This window comes from Eucalyptus grandis, chromosome 2 (genome assembly GCF_016545825.1).
Source record: "Eucalyptus grandis isolate ANBG69807.140 chromosome 2, ASM1654582v1, whole genome shotgun sequence".
Taxonomy (NCBI): Eukaryota; Viridiplantae; Streptophyta; class Magnoliopsida; order Myrtales; family Myrtaceae; genus Eucalyptus; species Eucalyptus grandis.
Window position 1 is genome coordinate 7,055,648 of NC_052613.1, and position 21,081 is coordinate 7,076,728.

General features: G+C 41.3%; 2 protein-coding genes across 4 annotated transcripts; both read right to left on the reverse strand.

Moving 5' to 3' along the window:
- Window positions 1-2,422: 2,422 nt before the first annotated feature.
- Window positions 2,423-10,012, reverse strand: LOC104420164 (protein IMPAIRED IN BABA-INDUCED STERILITY 1). 3 transcript variants are annotated; one of them, XM_039306531.1, is made up of 10 exons: window positions 9,147-10,012; window positions 8,928-9,116; window positions 7,676-7,960; window positions 7,044-7,361; window positions 6,091-6,318; window positions 5,614-5,711; window positions 4,953-5,043; window positions 4,305-4,847; window positions 3,607-3,739; window positions 2,423-3,115 (listed from the first exon to the last, which is right to left on the reverse strand). In XM_039306531.1, exons 1-10 carry the CDS (start codon window positions 9,321-9,323, stop codon window positions 3,096-3,098), a joined length of 2,082 nt encoding a protein of 693 aa, XP_039162465.1. In that variant the 5' UTR covers window positions 9,324-10,012; the 3' UTR covers window positions 2,423-3,095. The 3 variants fall into 3 exon arrangements, with proteins under 3 accessions (XP_039162465.1, XP_039162464.1, XP_010030365.2); XM_039306530.1 differs by lacking the exon at window positions 9,147-10,012 and adding an exon at window positions 8,419-8,521 and having other exon boundaries at window positions 8,928-9,057; XM_010032063.3 differs by lacking the exon at window positions 9,147-10,012 and having other exon boundaries at window positions 8,928-9,135.
- A 4,297-nt stretch (window positions 10,013-14,309) lies between these two features.
- On the reverse strand, window positions 14,310-19,428 carry LOC104420172. Its single transcript, XM_010032067.3, has 3 exons — window positions 19,098-19,428; window positions 18,862-18,984; window positions 14,310-14,686 (listed from the first exon to the last, which is right to left on the reverse strand). The coding sequence occupies exons 1-3, from the start codon at window positions 19,333-19,335 to the stop codon at window positions 14,529-14,531; spliced, it is 519 nt and encodes a 172-aa protein (XP_010030369.2). The 5' UTR covers window positions 19,336-19,428; the 3' UTR covers window positions 14,310-14,528.
- Window positions 19,429-21,081: the final 1,653 nt, after the last annotated feature.

A 21,081-nucleotide genomic window follows, 5' to 3' on the forward strand; every position in this document is an offset into this window, starting at 1 on the left:
GGGTCAAAGATTGGAATTTGCATGGGGAATGATATGGATGGGACACGCCCCGATGCTTACCGGTTTCAACGTGCTAAAGTCCAAAATTTCCCCAATGAACGACGGGCGGGAGCACGAGAGAGGAAGGGAAAAGAGGGAGAAAGAGATGGTCATGATGCGGTGGTTGGACCGTGATAATGATCCGACCGCTGCTTTTTGGACACGCCCCCTTGTTAATCCCGTGGGGTGGCCCCCACTTTCTATTCTCAATCAAACACTAGCCCCCCCTAGCTAGGGCTCCTTCTACATTCATTCATCATGCTTTCCAACTTAGGTTGTCGTTTTTTCTTATGTTGTTTTTTCCCTCAGCACCACCCAATTCGCACCACACTAAATTGAATTTCATAAGCTTACCACATGCCCACAAAGGAAAAGAAAAAAGTGGTATCATGAAGCAGTTTAGTAAAATTGATGTAGAGATGGCAAATGGACACAAGTTGAAAATCAGGTAATCTGTAGGTCTTTAGAAAAAAATGGTCTTTATATTCCTGTTAGAACTATCCATCCAAACTTAGAAATTAAAGTGAGCCTTGTAAAATGGTCTTAATATTTACAGGGCTCGTTCTAGATTCATTCATTATGCTTTCCAACTTCGGTTGTCGTTTTTTCTTATGTTTTTTTTTCCCTCAGCACCACCCAATTCGCACCACACTAAATTGAATTTCATAAGCTTACCGCACGCCCACAAAGGAAAAAAAAAGTGGCATCATGAAGTAGTTTAGTAAAATTGATGTAGAGATGGAAAAATAGATACGAGCTGAAAATCAATCAATCTATAGGTCTTTAGAAAAAAACGGTCTTTGTATTTACAGGACACGTACTCTCATGTTAAAATCATCCATTCAGACTTTGAAAGTGAAGTGAGGTAATATATAAGATTTTAAGAAAAAGATCATCATCGTAGTCACTTGATGCGTTTGCCATCAAGTCAAAATTATATCATGCAAAATGTATATCTTGTAAATCTTTTCATTTGCATATCATAAGATGAGGTACAAACATAGTAATTTAGATGCTTGGAAGTCACAATTCACCCTGGATAAGATTGGTGAAAAGTTCGACACCAAACAGATAATCCAAATCAATATGGTAATCGGTACTGTCACGATCTTTTTGGGGTAGGAACGAGTGAGTTTGGCGGATTGCGAGACTGGCGCAGAGGATTAGAGATTTTGATTAAAGAGCTCTGCAATCCGATCCCGGGACTTGTTCAGGCCTTGTCGTATGCAGAAACAAATGGTCCATCCTCGAGGACACGATCCAGAAGACAGGACACATGCACTTTTTCCAGGCACTCACACGAATCTTGTCCCATCCACATCGCTTTATCACCTTGTCCTTCCAATTTCTATCACAAAATGCAAATGCCCGAATGACAAGTTCGGTCACATTTTGTGATTTCCTGCCCAACGTTCAGTGGATCATCGCTAAAGGATGGCTATGTCAACTGCTTAATTCCTAAACCACCCGTTTGATGTCTTCTGGGCAACTGCTAGCTCTGATGTCGATTGGTCTGAAAAACTGGGTGTTATCAGATCACTATCCAATGTTGGCATGAACTCCTTGTTCACCATGCAGAATCCTTTTCAATTTTCCATGCCCTCTTTGCTTTCTGTCACTTTCCTGGGGAACAAGCAAGTGTTATCGTGATAGGATTGGAGGGCCAGGACATGAATTGCCATGGCAAGTCTCATGTGAAGGTCAGTGGCAGATTTAGTGTCAATAGCAGAAGACAAGACATGCAAATTGACTGCAAATATCTAGACATTATTAATGAGAGAGGGAGGGGTTTAGGGCTCTTTGATTAGTCATCGTACGATACGTCCAAAGATGAACGGGGCTTAGTAATCTGCCAAAGCTGTGGGACATAAAAATGCATTAACGATTTCGATTGACGTACCATAGACAATCTGGTGTGGACACTCTTCATGGTCCCCCAATTCTAGGCTTTAGCAGACACAGTACATGACAGGAGCTACCAATAAGTCGATGACAGTTTTTGTACCTCTAGTTTTTATATTTGAAGATTAACCTGTCGCCATATAATAGTTAGGAATTCTTGATGGCATCAAACTCGAACAAACCGGCCAAGTTACTTGGAAAGTTTAACGTTGGTTTGAACATTGAATTCACAGTGGGCCTTCCATGTAGAGAAGGCCTCAAAGTTACTGAAGGCCTCAGGTGATATGGCGTTGGACCAACTCAGTGATATGGGTCTGGAGCTGCAGCTAATTTGAGCTTTTTGAGCGAGCAAATTCTTTCATGGAAGAAGAAAGGTAGATGAGAAAGCCACATGAGAAGGGACCCTCCTGATGCAGAGCCTAAATTTAGAACCAGAAAGATGAGAAATCATGTCATGCTTCACGAGTCACAGCCACTGGCATAGAAGTTGATGTACTGATTTTTCTCGACTTAATAGGGACATTACAAGTTTGGTAAACTCCGACCGCCGCATTTCCACGGCGAAGTATGATATACATAAAGAGACCTAACATAGATTTTGCCTGTGAACAACTACCGGCTTGATTCCATACATATGACTCAGCTTTTCAGCTCAATTTCATTGAATCAGTTTGAAAAGTATAGGAGCAGATAGAAAGGCAACCTTGGTAGAATAAGCACAAGCCCTGTGAAACATTTGGAACACCAAAGGCTTATCGAAATCCATCTCCATTCATCTGTACATTGCCGCCGTGGATATGATAAAGCATCCAAAAGCAAATGTAATTGAGATGATCGAAAGATGGACAAGGACAAAAAGGTTACAAAGATGAGCCATTATCGCAAAAATGAAACATCTTGGATCCTTGCTTCCTCCTGATCACTTCCCGCCTAATCACTCGATAACTGTAAGTCCCTCGACATGGCAATTTTTCTTTTTTCTATGATCAATCCATGGCCAGCGTCTCATGGGGAAGCATAGCCAGTTAACGACTCATAAAGATCAGCATTTCAGCCGCATCCATCCAGATTCGTGTTTGAGAAGCTGAACGTCGTAGTACCGATTTTGTCCACCAAAATTTTCTAGCTCCATAAGTTACAGGAGTGGAATCTTGTCATTTACCCTGCTTCTTACCTGCAGTTAAGAAATCACACGATCAGTTCAATTACGGGACTAAAATGTTTCATTATATCCATGATATGCATTTAGCACCTAAATTTGAGGGAAAACAGACACTAACATTTTAGATTTTCATACCACAAATCATCATTGACCCATGATGGGGTTTGCCCCGCAACATGGTGAACGTAGTTTCTCCCCATAGCGTTTAATGTATTTTCCTATGAGTTAAAATGCAGATAGGGTTGACCAGCGCTAGTGACGCTCTCTAGGCATTACCATAAGATCTCTAAACTATTAATAAGCATACTTGTCCTTATGCTCTTTCTGTGGCCATAAAATCGCTCTGCCAAATGCGGGATCTGATGGAGCGCACTGACAGGCTAAAGGTGAGATAATAATGAAGCCCATCATTTGCGATTTTAGACAAAAAGGGACAAGTATGACCTGAACTGGATAAGCACAATTTATAAGAGCTAGTACTAGAGAGATTTGTTCTGGAATACCTCTTTGGAACCATGATCTACGGACTGCTTGACGGATGTGCCTCTCATGTTTTTCCAAGAGTTCATCAACTCTGTGAGCCTGAGTCAATAATGGCCCCGAAAATTCAACTTTGTCTGCATGATCATGGTAACCCTGTCCGCAAGCAAATATAAGTATGATAAAACCAGTAAAAAGAAGTGGGGTTGAACAATTCCGTAAGAAAAAAATCAATGCACATAAATCACAGAAAGTAACAGCAGGATTCCACAAATACTGTTCAAAGGCTCACCTAAAAGAGAAACAAACTACACTTGACCAAAATTGACACAACTTTGCCTGATGTGAGTTTTTCAATAGGTCAATCATGATAGAGATACTCCATTAGTTATGAATTGACACAATTACCACAAACATGAAAAAAATCACCGACTCAACAGTTCACCGAGCTTAAGCCTTCACTATATTCCTGATACTGTCAAAACTTCCGTATCTTGACAAATTCAGTTGAAGTACCATCATCCAGACACTACCAAGCCCAACTAGCTTCCACATCTTTCAATGATTCAAATGCTCAAAAGACTACAACAATCACATGCCTTGCTACATGAAAACAGCAAGAATACCAATTGTAGTTCGCAGTCAGTGTAGGTTAATGCACCAATTGTTGATGATTCATATTTGACAACAATGCATGTGTGTGAATCTGAGTAGTCCTCACCAAATTGCCTCTCTTAGCTGCCATTTCCTCTTTTTGATAGAGTGCCAAAGATAGTTCTTGTGAGTGGTATTCATCTGAAGCATCAAAGGAATCTGGACGCTCAAAGTGGCCCCATTGGTGCGGAATCATATTCTTCACAACGTCATTTGAATAATGCCCTCTAGAGTTTGTACGTGCCCCATATGGTAAGCTACCGTTTTCATGACGCTTTGACTCGATGTTATTCCTCGCTTGCAAGGTAATAGAAGGTTCTAACCCATTGAAAATGTGGCCTCTGGAAATGGATCTAGTGTGGGATCTAACAGGAGCCTCATCTTTTCGCCTTTTCGCCCAGGCAAAGCCACTTGATGAAGATACCTGTAATGGGCCAGAGAAAGGAATGTCTCCTTGAGATGCATTCTTTGCATGAGAAGCGTCTTCATGTAAATCTAGTGATGGCTTCGGTGCGTCCCAGCCTGACATGACTTTGCCCTCCTTAAGGATGTGCAGCTTACTGCCATTGACTTCGATTCTATTGGCAACTTTAGCTGGGGCTGCCAAATCCTGCAAGACTAGCATAGGTTAAATAATACCAGCAGCATTTGGCAACAGCATGTTTGTCCGCATGAGTGAGAGAGAGAGAGAGAGAGAGAGAGAGAGAGAGGGGACCTCTGCTGGTGCCAATTTACTGGTTCCATGGGGTTTCCTAGCTTGTTTTCTAGCAGTATCAGGTCCGCGGCCTCTCCCACCACCCTTTTTCCTGCAATTTAGATGGAGTTTTCAATTTGCCATAAGTACAAGGAGGACAAGCACAGAACATTAAAGCCCATTTTCTAGATTGTACATGACCCATAAAGTTTCCAGCATGGATGGAGCATTTAGAGATCACTTTGAAAGCAGTTATAGTCCATTTCTCTCATTTTAGAATTTGAAATATATTCTCCTACACCGGGTGAGTCAGCCACTCCTCACCTATTGGCACTCTCCTTTAGTTTCTCAAATCCAACACACGCTGACATGAACGCTAAAAAATGTCAGTAGAGGGCCTTCTATTCCTTAATTTCAGAGTTTTTGCAATAATCATCTCGCAGCCCTATGTGCATTCTTCACTAATAATATTGTAGATGTCAGTGGAAATCCAACCGCAACAAAAATTCCTTTTGCTGCTAGCTGGGTTGCCACAAAAGCTAATTTGCCCCATTTTAATATTGTATCCTCCTTAAGATCATTAATACACATCCACATGCAATAATGGCTAGACCAGAAATTTCAAAATTCGAAAAGACTAATAAAGATTATTTGATCAAATAAGCTACACAAGAATCCTTACCTCTTTGCTTCCTCACGGACTTTTGCGTCAATCTCTTTGCTAGGAGGGTATATCGGCAAGCTTGATGGCTCACATGCGTAAGGCTTCATTCTGAAATACTGGAGATTGCATAAAAAATTGGATCAGAAGAGCTGTTGCCACCTAGAAAAATCAATTGAGTTTTGGAGGTATCTGGTGTTTTTCTTCTTTTGCTGGTAGATATCTAGTAGCATTGTTCAGAATAGAAGTGAAAGAAACTCAATCTAGTTCATCCAATAACATCATGTCGATGCACGTTTTATAAAACAGATTCCCTCACCGCCTGCAACATGCAATTGTGTCTAGATGAAACTGAAAATGACATTCCTATAAACATAACTTCAAACCTGAAAAATGAAGAGTCTCACTAGCCAAAAAACATATGAAGCTAGTCTGATCCGAGAGGCGTAGAAAACCAAGGAAAAAAAAACACCACGAAACATCATTCAGCACTGATACCTCAGCTGCAAGAGCTGATGAAGCATTCCCACGCTTGTGAGGTTCAACTGAAAGAAGTGTTTCTATCAAATCCACGGCAGCAGCAGGCATATTTGCAAAGGTCTCCCTAAGACAGCTATCATATGGATTCTGAGGCTTGAAGAGTGTTGCATGAGGAAGTCTAGATTTCTTCCAGTAATCATCAGGTGGCGAGCCGCACAGCTTGAAAATTTTGTGCAATTGTTCAACCTGTAGATCAAAAATAAACTCCTTAGAAATTATAGGAAAACTAGTGGAGAAGTCACGAGTGTCAATATAACAAAGGATTATATAGATTTCTCTGTAGTCTTGCTAACAAGAATCACAATCAATAGTAACTTTATTGATGAGATGAGCTACATGAATCCATTTGTGTGCTTGTGCTCTATCTTGGGCCACATGCTTTTTAGTACTGAGCATGCTTTAAGATTTCTATTAACATCTTTTCAGACCCTCATATCACTGATCAATGTAAAGTTCGAGATAAAATTAATACCCAATAGTCTCTGGCCACCAACAAATGAAATTACTAGCTAACCTTCCCCATAACGTTTCATCCATTACCAGCCAACAGCACCTCTATAGAGGCAACGGAAGCTATTGTACTTTCTTCCTGAAGAAATTTCAAAAGGAAAGGACAAAGCTTGTGCCACATCTAGCTGCAAAGATAACTATAATCATTTAATGAAGCTAAAGATACTTTAGAAAAAACGTTGAATGCCTTCCTTACTCTTCCTTGAATTTTTTGACTTTTCTGTCATGTCCATATCAGTAAGACATCTAAGCATGTCCATGCTTTGAGTGATCAATGATCAAGTACATATGGTTTTTATAAAAGAGAGTTTCGCCAAAGTTATAAGTTTGTCGGTTCAGAACAATCACAACCTTTAAGTCATTACTACGTCTTTGACCAACAAAAAAGAAATGATTCTTACCTCAGTCCTTCCCTGAAGAACAGGTTTTCCAAGGAGAATTTCTGCAAACACACAGCCAACACTCCATAGATCGACTGACGCTCCATAGTCTGTTGACCCTAGCAGAAGTTCAGGAGGCCGGTACCATAGGGTCACAACACGGCTAGTCAAGGGCTGCCTGTTTCCAGAACTACAGAAGTTGGCCAATCCAAAGTCGGCCACCTTCAGAATTCCTTCATTGTTCACCAAAAGATTTGATCCCTTGATGTCCCGATGCATTATACCCCTCGAGTGACAATGATCAAGTCCAGACAGTAATTGCTTCATGTAGCACTTGATCTACACAGTAAAGCCATTTTTAAAAATAAGTATGCCTCAAGGAGAAAATTATGCTCTAAACGGCAGCTGGAAGATACCAGTGCCGCTAATACATGAAAGTAATTCTGCCTAATTAATGACTCGCCAGTTCTAAGCCTGCTCGACGTTTATCAGGGCATACTCTTTTTAGTTCCTTTGCTTTAAAAAAACTGCTTATGGTATTGTAGCGAGTCATCAAGTTTCATTCGATGAGTATCTTAATCTTCTTGAAAATGGAAAAATCGTGTAGCCCCCTAGATGCTAGGATGATTATATCAAAAGTGAAGCAAACAAACCTGCGCCTCGCTGAACTTGATGTCTGGGCAAGACAAAAGTCCAGTTATATCATGCTCCATGTACTCAAATACGAGATATATGCTGCAAGATAATCTAGAAGTAATTAACCCCTCCAGTTTCATAATATTTGGATGGTCAAGCCTGCGGAGAATCAAAATTTCTCGTGCCATAAATCTGACGCTTTCTGGCTCAAAGTTGTCGAACCGAACTTTCTTTAGAGCAACAATCCTTCCAGTTTCGAGATCTCGTGCTCGGAAGACACTGCTATACGTACCCTGTCCAATCTATTCTCACAATAGAAGTCAAGAACAACCAATATTAGTGATATATCCAGAGAGATGTAAGTTCGCAGCAAAACAGAAAATTCAATCCAGGACATCATATAGAAGCAGGTTGCATCAGTAATAGTTGCAGCATACCAACAGATAAAATTGCATCTCATTGGCTCTCTTGTAGTAACAAAGGCGTGATAGTGTTAACTTCAACCTTAATGAGAAGGGTCGGCAAGGGAATTGGATTAGCTTCCTATGTCAAAGCTACTTTTTACAATTGGCCACAATGCTCTGCTCAAACTTGGAAGAGAATCTCCACAAAATAGGTAAGACTTAAGATGCGCATTTCTAATAGACTCGACACTGAAGCTAGATAACTGAAAATGTATATACTCTCAGCATTCGATGTCTCCTAAATGGGTAGCTCAGCAAACTAACTTAAAGTTTGACTTAAATAGAGTCCTGCTTACTTTTCAGGCATGCCCTAGCGAGACTTCAGAGTCTGGTTCTCGGCAAGCATGGTCGAAATGTAATTTCTTCAACAGGAGATATCCACCAAAGAACATAAGTTACCTAATGGACAGGATAGAAGACATAATTTCTATGGCTTGAAAAGTTTCTTCTATATTATAACAAGCATCAGAAAAATCATGAAAAGCACCGCAAAATTCCACAGAGAAAATTGAAACTTTCGAATTCTGATCAACATGAAAAAAACCATCGCAACACCATCGGATAAAAAGAACTAAAACTCACCAATGCCAAATTCACAAGTGGCTCGTACTTATCATGAACAACGAAATCACAAGAATCAAGAATAAAGCACAACTCTGCAAGCTAACTGACTTATAATCACGACTATCAAACAAAAATGGAAAAGCACAAACCTCTTCCCTCCCCACTTTTTCAAAACAGACTATTCCAGGATACCGCAAAACTGAATTATGCTCAAACGACAATCGAATTAGGAACCACTGACCTTCTCCAACTTCTCGAACGCGTCGGCCCGCAGCGGCACCCACCCTTGAATCGCCTCGCCGGCCACGGCGCTTAGCCACGCCGGCCACCCGGCCGCCACCTGCTCGCCCTCCACGTACTTCTGCAAATTCCCCAGCCTAAAGCTCATGGAATCACCGTTCGAGCTCCCCCTCCCGGACTCCCCAGTTCGCTCCCGCTCAGCCCCATCCCCCAACCCCACCCCCACCCCCACCCCGGCCTCGCTGCCGCCCTTCTTCTTCTTCTTCTCCAGCTCGACCCACCCGACCCGGCTCCGACCCGAATTGCCGCAGCTCTTCCCCGCATTGTCCTTGAACTGCCCGGAGTGGTCGATCGCCGGCGTCACGGACACCGTCTGCTTCGAGCTAACGCACCCCATCAAGGCTCCGGCCGCCTCAACCCAGAAACGGCGGGCATTGCCCAACTCCCTCCTCCGGCGGGTTCGGGTCGGCCCGGATCGAGCAGGAGGGTGGACGTTACCGGCGAACCCGGAACTGGGTCAGCTCCAAACGAAGATAAACCGATGAAAACGACCGCGGGGAGGAGCAACAACGGAAAACAGGGTGGCGGGGGTCGAGAAACGATGGTGGGGAGCAAATGGGTTCTTATACGAGCGGTCCAAAGATAGCAAGAACAACTCCCAGATATCTGTCACACGCTGTGTCGCCCTCCCTCCCTCTCCCTCTCCCTGTCCCTCTCCGGCCTCCCCTCCTTCTCTCTCTCTCTCTCTCTCTCTATCTTTCAAGAAACGACCTTTTCTCTCACGTTCAGCTGAGCAAGCGGCAATCGCGGGGTGGGTAGATGGAGAGAGAAGGGAGGGGATTTAATGGGGTTGGCGCAAGAACAGAAACGAGCGAAATCAACGGGATAATTCAGACGAAAAGCGAAAGCAACAGGGGTCCGGTCCGGATGTGAAAATGCGAATGCCCGGGCAGCGAAAGGTTGGATTTTTTTCCGGGGTCCCCTTTTGCGCGACTTCTGGTAAAATTCTCTGTCCTTGGATTCTTGTGGGAAATGGGTCTTTCGGATTCGCCGTAGGAAGGAAGTTTTACAAGCTGTTTTGTCTGTCTCCGTGGATTTGCATGTCGTCGTCGTCGGTCTGTAGAGAGAGAGAGAGAGAGTGTGTCCGTCCGGGTGCTGCGGTGGCAATGCCATGGCGAGACCGGCAGGGGAGGCGCGTGGGGGCGCGTGGGGTTTGACTAAAGTGCGCCTTTGGGTTCTGGAATACCTTTGTTTTTTCCTTTGGGAGATTCAAGATTAGGGAACTTCTTCTGGTTCATTTGCTTTTTACATTTTTCTAATTCCCGTTCATATTAGTTCACTTTCTAAAGTCTAATAAACCCTTTCCTGTTCTTGAATTAGGTTCACACTAAATGTTCATGTTCAAACTGTTTGATTCTTTATTTAGGTATGTATTTGTTTCTGCAGAGGTTTTTTGTCGTGTAATCGATGTTACACGTTTTGTCAAATTAATGTATACTCTTCGTAAGAAATCTGTAATTAGACCAGAAGAAAGTACATATAATAGGAGAGTTGCAAGATATCTTCTTTTTTTTGGGCTAAGTACGCTTTGAAAATCTTTGAAGGCGGTTTTGCTTAGCCGAGTAAGGGACATGTTGAAAGCAACCCAACGAAGGTGTGAAAACTGATTAAAGAGAAAAGGAGGGGAAATAAAGGGAAAGTGGAAAAGGGCTGAAAAAAGAGAGAGCCAGAGAAAAAAACACAAACGCAATCAATTCATGCCCTCAACTTTTTCCAATTTCATTTCCAATCTCTCCAACTCTCCCTTTATTTCCCCTTTTTGCCCCCCTCCACTTACATGGCTCAGACAATTTCCCCCGTTTTCATTACTCCCAGTCCCCACTCATTGAGTTTGGTGGGTCCCCTTGGACAAGATTGGTCTGCAAGAATCTCTATGCTTTTGAGAACTTGACTTGTTTTCTTCCCAAATGTCCACAAACAATATAATTTTTATTAATTGCCCCGCTTTTTCTGCTACACTAGTCCACGTTCGACAATCCAAGTGGCTCAATGCCCTCCAAAGAATTGTTAATATCCATCTAGTTTGTTTATGTATATATATAAAAAAAGGGGGGGGGGGGGTCCCCCATTGACCAATTTTCTAATTTTTTTCTAGGGTTTCTCTATTTAAAGTGAGATTGTTTGACTATTGGGGATCCTAATTATGCTAAATTATGCGAAATTGAAGTTGGTAGGAACTCCAATTGAAGGTTGGGACCCTCCCTATGTCAATGGAGTAAATACTATATAGCTAGCACTAGCTGCATCCAAACCAATCACTTTTTCAAATTTAAAATCTGCCCCTCTTCTTTCCCTCTTCTTCCTCCCCCTATTTATTTCTAGATTTTGTTCCCTCTACGAAAGGCCACCTAAATCACTATCATGCTTAAATGAAAATTTTAAAAAGTCAATCTTTCTTCCAAAAATCACTTTCACGAAGGATGTTTATATGAAACAATCGATCGATTTTTTTTTTTTTTTTTTTTTGCAAAAGCTATATTGTTATAAATAATAGATCTATATTATTATCGCAACCTCAAAATTTGAGAAACAAATTTAAAGATTGAATTTTCAACTGGTTTTACTTTAGTAGATGAGAATAATAGACACCAGACTGAAAATTTTTACTCTTTTTTCACTTCATTTACTAACTATATACAACGAACCCATTGAATCCCCAACTTCCAAGGCATCCTTGGATCTAACAACGCTTTTAAACTGAAAACAATTTTGGGGTTCTTTATTTATTTATTTTGCTGGTACGGCCTCGAACTTCCTGCATTTCCAAATTCAGTTCGCCACAAACCCTGGGGAAAAATCTTGCCTTAACTTCGAGCCATCAACATCAAGTTTCGGAAAGCATAAACAAGCAATAATAAATAAAAAAAAAAAAATTCAAGAGGCATGTTATTTCTTTTCCTGCTTCTGAATGGTCCCAATCGAACCAATACATGGGAAAAAGGAAAAAATGAAATGAAATAAAATAAAAGCTGTAATTTCTCTGTACGAAAATGACTACTATGTAATTCTTTTGACCTCACATGCAGGGAGCAGCACCGTAAAGAAAAAGGCTTCGGACATCGACCATTATTATCATTGCTATAAAGTTTTCTTTTCGATAGTTTGTTTGTTGCCATTGGGGCTGATGGGGTTTTTTAAATAAATAAATATATTAGTATATATATATATAGTTTTATTCTTGGTTATTGATTCCTTAGTGCAATTTGCATGCGGTGTGAACAATCACTACTGTGGAACTCATCTCATTTCATGCCATGATTGCTGCCTCCCATGATCTACTCAAAGGACCCCTCCTCAACAGTACACAAAAGAGCACTCGATTGCACTCATGCACCAAAAGTATCCATTAAATAAAACCAATTCAATTAAAAGAAAAAAAAAATAGAGAGGAAGACAACATCATGTGACCCTCGATATTTCAGAGCACATGAACTGCAATTAGGGAAATCATGGACATAAATTATGAATTTGTAACTTTCATTAGGGCTAGAGGTCATTGTGGGATTTAGTAACTTAATGTTTTGCATATGTCATGTGAAGACAGTGGTGGAGGGGGTGTGTCAGTGAGTAATGGCTTTGTTGAGGCAGATTGCTTGCTCTAACTGGCACAAGTTCTGCCTATAGAGCATTAAAAAAGCTCTAAATGAGCAGCTATAGAAGCTATATTCTTTTTCATGTGAAGGCATCTTTTCTAGGCACTGAAGCCCTTCATCACTTTCTATTTAACAAGCCTGCACCAGCATGTTCTGAGAGACGCCTTAAGAATTTAGTATGTGGTTGTATTTCTTGATAGTTTTACCAAACACACAAGAAAGAGCAGAATCAATAGGAGTTGGACAATAGAATAGTGGGGATTAGAGAGGAGCAAAGGCGCTGGTGGCGGTGGGACAGGTCAAAGGTTGGTCTAGCTACGTCACATTCCAATCATTGTCCAACAACTACACATTCATGCTCTGATCAGACACTAACAATCAATCCCATTTCATCTCAGTAGGTGTAGAAATTAGTTTAGCATTCATTAGCATAAATGGGAGGAACTACCCACAATAGAAATCTACCATGCTCAATGATTTGCACTGATCTAACTGCAAATATGCTGGAGATGATACAAATCATGTTACATTGAGTTTCCCGTACAAAAGCGACAGAGCGCATGCTGTGATGAGTAAGAATCGTGCTCTCAAGTCACAGCGATGAATTTTTCATCTCAACAAAGCAGATAATATCAAAGATTTAGTTGACGGGTAAAAAATCAAGTTAGGACAACGTAAGAAATGCAATGCATAGAGATGCTTCCACAAACTTTTTGATGCCCATCTTTTCATGTACCCTGACCCGACAATGATTAACCGCACATCACACCTAAAAGGAAAAAGTTTAAAAGCGCATCATTCGATCTGAATTTTCTTTGCTTTGTCAAATTGTGCATCTATGGTCAATATGGTAGATTTGTGTTTTAGGTTTAACTTTACAAAGGAGTCAATCGTTTTGCCTGTTAGGTGAAGCTCTCTGTTGTCATTTGTCATCACTGCAAGTGCAAAACGAAGTCAAAGCAAAATGATCACTCTCGACAAGAAAATCCAACGTGCAAGCATCATGGCTTTTGAAATCACCAGTCAATAGTTAGGGAAAGTCCCAACACAGTTCCTATGTTGGATTTCTTGCTGTCTTTCGATCACTTCGTGCACATTAGAGAAAATGATAAGGGCAACATCGGAATCAATGTATACAAGTTGATCTTGATTAAACATCCCCCACGAAGTCGAATGTTCGAAGTAGAATTAAGGTTTCTTCACACGCAATGCTTGGTTGCGGTCTCCATCCTATGTAGTAGCAATAGCATTCTGCAGAATCTTCACCGACCCTTTTTTTCCAAGCGTATAAGCACGGGTGATGTCACTTCAGTTCTAGAAAGAAAACGAAGTGACATGGTCCTTCAACTCCCATAAGTCACTCCAGTGCTATACGCCGCCAACGAAGTTGATGGCTGACCTAATTAAGACAGACAGAGACATGCAGGCTATTGCAAATTAGGGGTAATACTGAATAAGACGTAGCGCCATGCCCACAGATCTTGACAAGGATGGTTTACTGAGTCCCCTTCCAATGTAATTAAGGAGCAAGTTTTCATTTATTTTGTTCTGCCAAAAGTCCATGCGGGTCCACAAATTCATTGACTTATAGGACTTGAGCACCGAATGGTCTACCATCATGTTTGACATATCAAACCACCCTCAACTAAACCTGTACCAAGTATGTGACGAGGTCTTGTCTGGTCGTGGTCACTCCTTGTTAGGCCCTTATAAAATATAGCATTCTCGAATTGGCAGCACAACTAGATTCAAATTCAGATGAGATAGAAATATCTAAACGCAGAGAAGGCAAAAGTTACATTGTACGGCCAATTTAATTGTATCGTTCCAATCAACAGCTCATCAAACCGTTATCTTTTTTCAATCTGTTAGGTGCAAGTGTCTGCAAACAATATGGGTTTTTCTTTGGACGCCCCACTCCAATTGAGAAGGGCTTCAATATTCTTCCGCTACAACGTTTCGTTTGAGTATGGAAGCTTGCAAGCAGCCTTGGGGTGTTTCGACTTGAACGTACCCAGCATTTCCGCAACAGTTTTACACCTGCATTCATTTCCCGGCCGGATCACATCCCCATAAACAGCCATCTCGATTATGTCAAGCTCTTTATCTGCATGTTTTGCATTATGTCAACACACGCTAATCATTCTGGGACAAGGGAACAAGATAGGGAGAGGAAAGGTATAGGAAATTGAAATATCATCATCCCTAGGAAAGAAGTGATCAATCCATCAAGCTATCTGCAGTCAAATAACAGATGAATTTTCTTTTTGTTTTTTTCTTGAAGAAGCTACTATAGCCGCAATTGTATTATCGCCATATATCACAATGCCATCATCTTAACGCACACCTCTACTCCCTTTTCACCATCCCCAGTTCTTCCCATAACAACAGCAAACACAATCAATGGAATGCCATTTTGACAAATTATTGTAAAATAAAGCGGAAATCAATAGGAACTTGCAATTAAGTCCATACGAGAAAACAAAACCACTAGAGAAATCAATGAGAAACAAGAGATTTACACAGTTCAGTCCAAGTGTCAAAACCTACTCTAAAGGGAGAGCCCACCGCAAATAATCCACTAATCAATTGGAGAATTAAAAAGTTACAACCGCTTGCACGCTTGAATATTTCTTTAACCTAAATTACACCCAAAAGTACAGTGCTCACAAAGAAAACAATTCAATTCTGATCTAGAACTCACATCACAAATCACCATGTTAACTCCTGTTGTGCAGCAAAAGAAAGTGCTCTTTGGCGAGAGTCCACTGTGCAGTCCACAAGAAAGTCTAACAAAACACAAGCACTTCTTTTTCCTGTAGTGACCAATCACAAACTATGGACTCTGAGATGCAGCCTTTTATTCCTTCAAAGCTTTACCTCTTCATTTGGCAAATCCAGGAGGCATCCTTTTTTGTGCAATTAGAAGACAGAACTTCCCTTTCTATATATATGGCCAAAGTCCCCTTTCACAATTAGAGCCCTTTTCCTCAGGTAAGTTAGAAATAACTTCTCGCTGTCAAACTTGGATAAAGAAAATAGACAAAGCCAAGCAAAAATCTTTATATTGGTCATACTCCAAACCAATGAGGTTCCATCTGATAAGGGACCAGTCAATAATTTTGATCTACATCATTCAATTTGGGTTAGAAATCATACATAAGCTCAAAATCGAGACATAATATGACAGTCAACTAAAACACGCTCAACAAGTCTCACCTTGTACCTTGGTGCCTCAACCCGGAAATGCCCTCTCTCTCTTTGTAGACCCATTTTCATTGACAATTTTCTAGCTCTCGAATACTTTGACCAACTCCCATAACCACTAGACCTTACGTCAACTCGGCACTAAGCCATCGCCTTAGAGTAAGATGAAGACTCATCTCTCTCAACTGTATCACCTATGTCAATGCCTAAGTAATATCTATAACTCTAAGTATCGGTGGTTCGGTTTATCTACTCTATATACGCGCCGCTATAGTGTGTTGTAGCTATGGTCGTTGTTTTGCATCCCTCTATTTGTAGACCTATTTGCACCCGACAATCTTTTAACTCTTGGGTGCTTTGATCAATTCTTGTGCTTGATTCCATCCTTTCGCTCATAGCCACCGGGTGCTGTGTCGACCTAACACTAGCCATCACCTAATGTACTCATAGTTTGATTTGTCTTCTTTGTCTGCCTGCATCTATAGTGTGTTGTAGCTCTGCTAATTGTTGTGTATTGACTTTAAGAAACTGCAACCTTATTTGTAGTCTCAAACTTTGTTACCTTTGAGGTCTCTGAAGTTTTCACCTGAAGCTCCACCTCACTATTGACAATGTGATTCGTTTGCTTTGTCAGTAGTGCTTATGACTCTTGTGTTGAAGAATAGCACATCTCTGCTAATTAAGAGTTGGGAGATTTGGGATTAATGCACCTTAGCCCTTCATCCCTTGTGCATAATCCAAAAATATGCACTTCTTAGCACTCAATTTAAGCTTACTATCACTTGAGTAAGCATATGTCGGACGTTCGCATACTCATAATCTAGATAGTCAATAGATTTCCCCAACTATACTTCCTAGGGAGTCTTCTACTCTATAACAAATGATGAAAATTGAGTAACTAGGTAACAAGCCAAGTTTACTTTCTCGAGCCAAAATTCCTTACTCAGTCATGCATGTAAAAGCATGCATGAGCTCATTTAAGTACAATTCCTTTCTTACATTCTACAACACCAATTGGCTATGATATCTTGATTGTGCTGTGTTTCACATTCCCTTCTTTCTAGATAAAATCTTTACCATAGAACCCCATACCGTTATCAGTTCTCGGGCACTTAATCTATTTATCCGAATGCTTCTCAATTAGTGCCTTAACTTCTTGAATTGATCAAGCACATCGGATTTGTGCTTTAAAAAGTATACCCATATCTCCCTAGTGTAATCGGCAATGAAAGTTAGCATATATCAGGAGCCTTATTTTGAAGGAACCAAAGATGGGGGCCCAGATATTTAAATTAATGTATTCAACTAGTTGCTAGGTTGAATGAATTGTTATACCAAATTTATTTTGGTATTGATTCCTAAAAATGCAATGCTTACACAAGTCTTGCTTTCTTGTCTATTGACCCTTCAACATCCCCGTTGTAAAGCTACTTCACTTATGTGCCCCAAATGCATGTGCTATGATTGAGTCAAGTCTAAATTCGACTCATCTGATGAAACTGTGGTACCTCCTGTCACGATCTTTCCCAGTAGATGATGCAAAGAATTTTTATTTTTCCCCTTTATCATTATCGTAGCACCTCAAGAGATCTTTAGCACTCCACCTTTAGAGTCCGTTGTGCGGTCCACAAGAATTCCAATAAACCATGACCAGGTTCGTTTTCTTTTACTACCAATCACAAACTGTGGACTCCAACATGCAGCTTTTTATTCCTTTAGAGCTTTACTTTCTTATTCGGCAAATCCAAGATGCATCCATTTTTTGTGCAACTAGAAGACAGAAATTCCCTTTTCTATATATATATATATATATATATATATATATATATATGTATGTATGTATGATGTATGCATGTTCGTATGTGAAGACCAAGAGTCCCTTTTCACTAGCAAAGCCCATTTGCCCAAGATAAGTCAGCAACAACTTCTCATGGATCGGTCAAACTTGGATAAAGAAAATAGATAAGGCTGAGCAATCCTCATCTTGGTTAAACTCCAAAAGCCACAAGGACTCCAACTGGTAAGGATTCGGTCAATAATTCCGATCTACATTATCCAATTTGGATTGGGTTTCGTACACAGGCCCAAACTCGAAACATGATTCAATACAAACATTATTAATTTATTAGTCTCCCTCTCTCTTCCTTGAGAAGGTGCTGTTGCCACATTGTTCTTGGCAACATGCAGGTGCTCTACAAAGCTCTCAAGAGCCTAGCTAAATAAACTAAAATCAGATTCTCTAATTAGCCATTATAGTATCAAAAGCAAACCTTTAGGATTGAAAGAGACCAGAGAATGTCTCTTCAATAATCCCCTAAAACCTGTGCACTATTGGGCTGGGCAACAGACCTTTAATGACAGCTCTCACATAAGACACCTGATAAAACGGATTAGTAATGGTGAATGTTGCAAAAAGAACTAGACTGTCACTTGCAAGATAATCCAAGAACTTAGGCGTGCTCTCTCAACTTCTAGCAAAGAATGGCATGATAAAAGTACACCAGAAAGTATCAGAAAAGAAATCGCAATGCCTTTATGCTAATATATATGAGATATTAAAGTTCTACATTGCGTTATCTCCATTCTTTCTCAGTTGACAGTCAGAAAACAAGGAACTCATGTTCTCTATCAACTTAAACCTCTGAGTCCAAAAAATTGTGTTTTCCAGGTCGCTTGTCAAAAGCATAAGCCTCAAAACATTAAGCAGACAGACTAACAGATTACTGACTATGCACAGATTTCATTCAAATAAAACAAATTATGGAGTCTTGAGCTGAGGAAGAAGGGATTGTTGGCTTTCGATTCCTTATGATATTGTCCGAACAGGAGCCAGCGGACGGAATGGATTCTAAGTGAAGTAAATGAAGTAAAAACACCACGGTCGCTAATCCCATGTATCACCTCTGGAAGTTCACCATAATCTGTCTTTTCCCCCTATGGCACCACGAATCGAACCGGACAATCCGCTCTAAAAGACCGTAACGACACATGCCTATTACTTCCCCTACGAAAGACGGGCACTCACGACGCAGCGATTGCATCCGCGGCGAGAAGGGGGAAAAGAGCCCGAATCACCTGTGAATTGGACGTCACAAGAGTAGCCCTTGAGCTGCGCCGCGTCCACCGCTTCCTTGTCCGACTTGAACCTGTTCACCCTCGTCTGAAGAATCTGGCAATTCTCGGCAGTCGACTCGCCGCCTGCAGACACAAAAACCCCGCAGAACCCCCCATCACCACTCCCGCGGCCAGCATTACGAATTCCTTCCGAAAGAAGAAAAGAGAGAAATGGGGAATGGAGGGGGGGCGGTGACCTTTGGAGAAGGGGACGATGTGGTCGTACTCGAAGCAGAGGCAGCCCTGGCAGTTGCAGAAGCGCTTGCAGACGACGTTGCCGGCGGCGTCCCTGCGCCACCGCTCCGGGTGGCGGCCGGGGACGACGGCCGCCGCCGCCCAGCACCGGCTCTTCGCCTTGGAGTCGAAGAACCGCGGCCTCTCGTCGCCGTTGGTGGCGGCGCCGGAGCGACGAGGCGAGGACGGAGGGGAGCTCATGATGCTGCTGCGCCTCTCGTGTTCGTCGAAACGCCGCTTAGAACTTGAACGCGACGGTCTTCCAATAAGACGAGGCCTTGAAAATCGAATTCCGACATAACAGTTACCTTAAAAAAAAGCCATCTTTTGTATTTAGGGTGCGTTTGATCCTGAACTTTAGTGTAAAATCTCAAATTAATAAGGCACGTGTTTTTGGAAAATTTAACTAAAAAAATATAAATATTTTGGGTGGAGAGGATTTTTCGAAATTAACCATTTATAATGAACTTTAGGGGAAGAATACAAATATTTTTGGGTGAAGGGAGAAAATTTGTAAAATTTGCATTGAAAAACAATTTTGACCAAAATACTGTTTGATAAAATTTACATTTATAAAAAACATTTATTAAATTAAAAGGACTTTGGTGATTAATAAAAAAAAAAAAGAAAAAAATTATCAAAAAAAAGAAGAAGAGTTCGCTGGTAGTCCTTGGAGACGACCGACGAGGGTTGCTGGGGTTGGGCGACCTCTCGTGAGGGTTGCTTGGGTCGAGTGACCTCTAGCGGGGTCGGGTGACACAATGGCCCTTCACGAAGGTTGAAGGATCTCATGGCGACCCAAATATGGATTGTAGGACCTCGCGGCAACCCAAATCTAGGTCGCCGGAGGTCGCGCCTGAGTCGCGTGACCTTGCGGCGACTAGATCTGGGTCGCGCCGGTCGTCGCGAGGTTGCATGACCTCTGGCGACCCAGATTTGGATCACACCTGAGGTCGTGTGACCCAGAACTGGGTCGCGATCGTTGGGACTCGTAGGCAATCGTCGCGACTCGCTGAGGTCGCGCTACTGGTCGGTGACAGTTGCCGAGACCTCGCCGACCTCAACCGTGACCTCACCGGCCTCTTGAGCTCGTTTCTAATCAACCATGCCATTGGAGAAGAAGATGAACAATAGACGTGAACAATGGACACAAGGCATTTCGAGAATGTTGAAAGCCCGAGGCAACCTAGAATCTGCTTTGGGCTTTCAGTCTTACAAATGCCAGCTTTGTCTTAATGGGATTTCCAAAGCAATTCCTAAATATCTTCATTTTGGCCAAAAAGCCCTTAACCCCCCAAAGATACTTGGAAAGCTGTTTCCAAACGCAGCCTTATATATATATATATATATATATATATATTCTATTTTCACCGGTAGTTCGAAAAGCAATAAAACACAATTATTGAGGCCGAAACCATTGCGTTTCAATTCAATGGTGAAATATTATATGGGCATCATACTTGATCATACTATCATCTTTAATTTTTAAATATGATGACCAAAAAGTAGTTATTTAAGAAATTAGGTCTCGTTTCACGCTTACAAGTTACAAGGTAAATCTACGAGGAAAGCATACATTTTAGTAATTTCTATGCCATGTCATGGTGAGCATCTATAGGAAGGATACGATGATTATCTCCTGAGAGTAAATCTTGGATGGACAAACATGGTGTTGAGTATGTCATTCAAGGACCTAGCACGGATTTTTTTTATAAGGGTTCGTATTTAAAAAGAATCCTATGCGTCGATCACGGCGTATTAGACACCTCCAAGGCGCTTGCTAAGAAAAGCAATAGAATTGCTTGGTGGCACAGCCTCCATTGCTTTTGTTTTGCTGCTTCGGTCCATTTAGTAATGCTTATGTTCAGGAAAGTAATTTCTTTTAAAAAATAATCTTTTTCTATTTTTATTTTTCAGAACAATTTCTCAATAAAAGAATGTATTTAG

Excerpts from the sequence above, each read along its gene's own strand:
- LOC104420164 (XM_039306531.1), bottom strand. The coding sequence starts at position 9,323 with ATGGGGTGCGTTAGCTCGAAGCAGACGGTGTCCGTGACGCCGGCGATC. Across the intron at positions 4,848-4,952 it reads GTAAATTGGCACCAGCAGAG|GATTTGGCAGCCCCAGCTAA; the intron begins GTCCCCTCTCTC and ends CTAGTCTTGCAG. Across the intron at positions 3,116-3,606 it reads TAGATCATGGTTCCAAAGAG|GTAAGAAGCAGGGTAAATGA; the intron begins GTATTCCAGAAC and ends TCTTAACTGCAG.
- LOC104420172 (XM_010032067.3), bottom strand. The coding sequence starts at position 19,335 with ATGAGCTCCCCTCCGTCCTCGCCTCGTCGCTCCGGCGCCGCCACCAAC. Across the intron at positions 18,985-19,097 it reads CATCGTCCCCTTCTCCAAAG|GCGGCGAGTCGACTGCCGAG; the intron begins GTCACCGCCCCC and ends TTGTGTCTGCAG. Across the intron at positions 14,687-18,861 it reads TTGTGACGTCCAATTCACAG|ATAAAGAGCTTGACATAATC; the intron begins GTGATTCGGGCT and ends CAAAACATGCAG.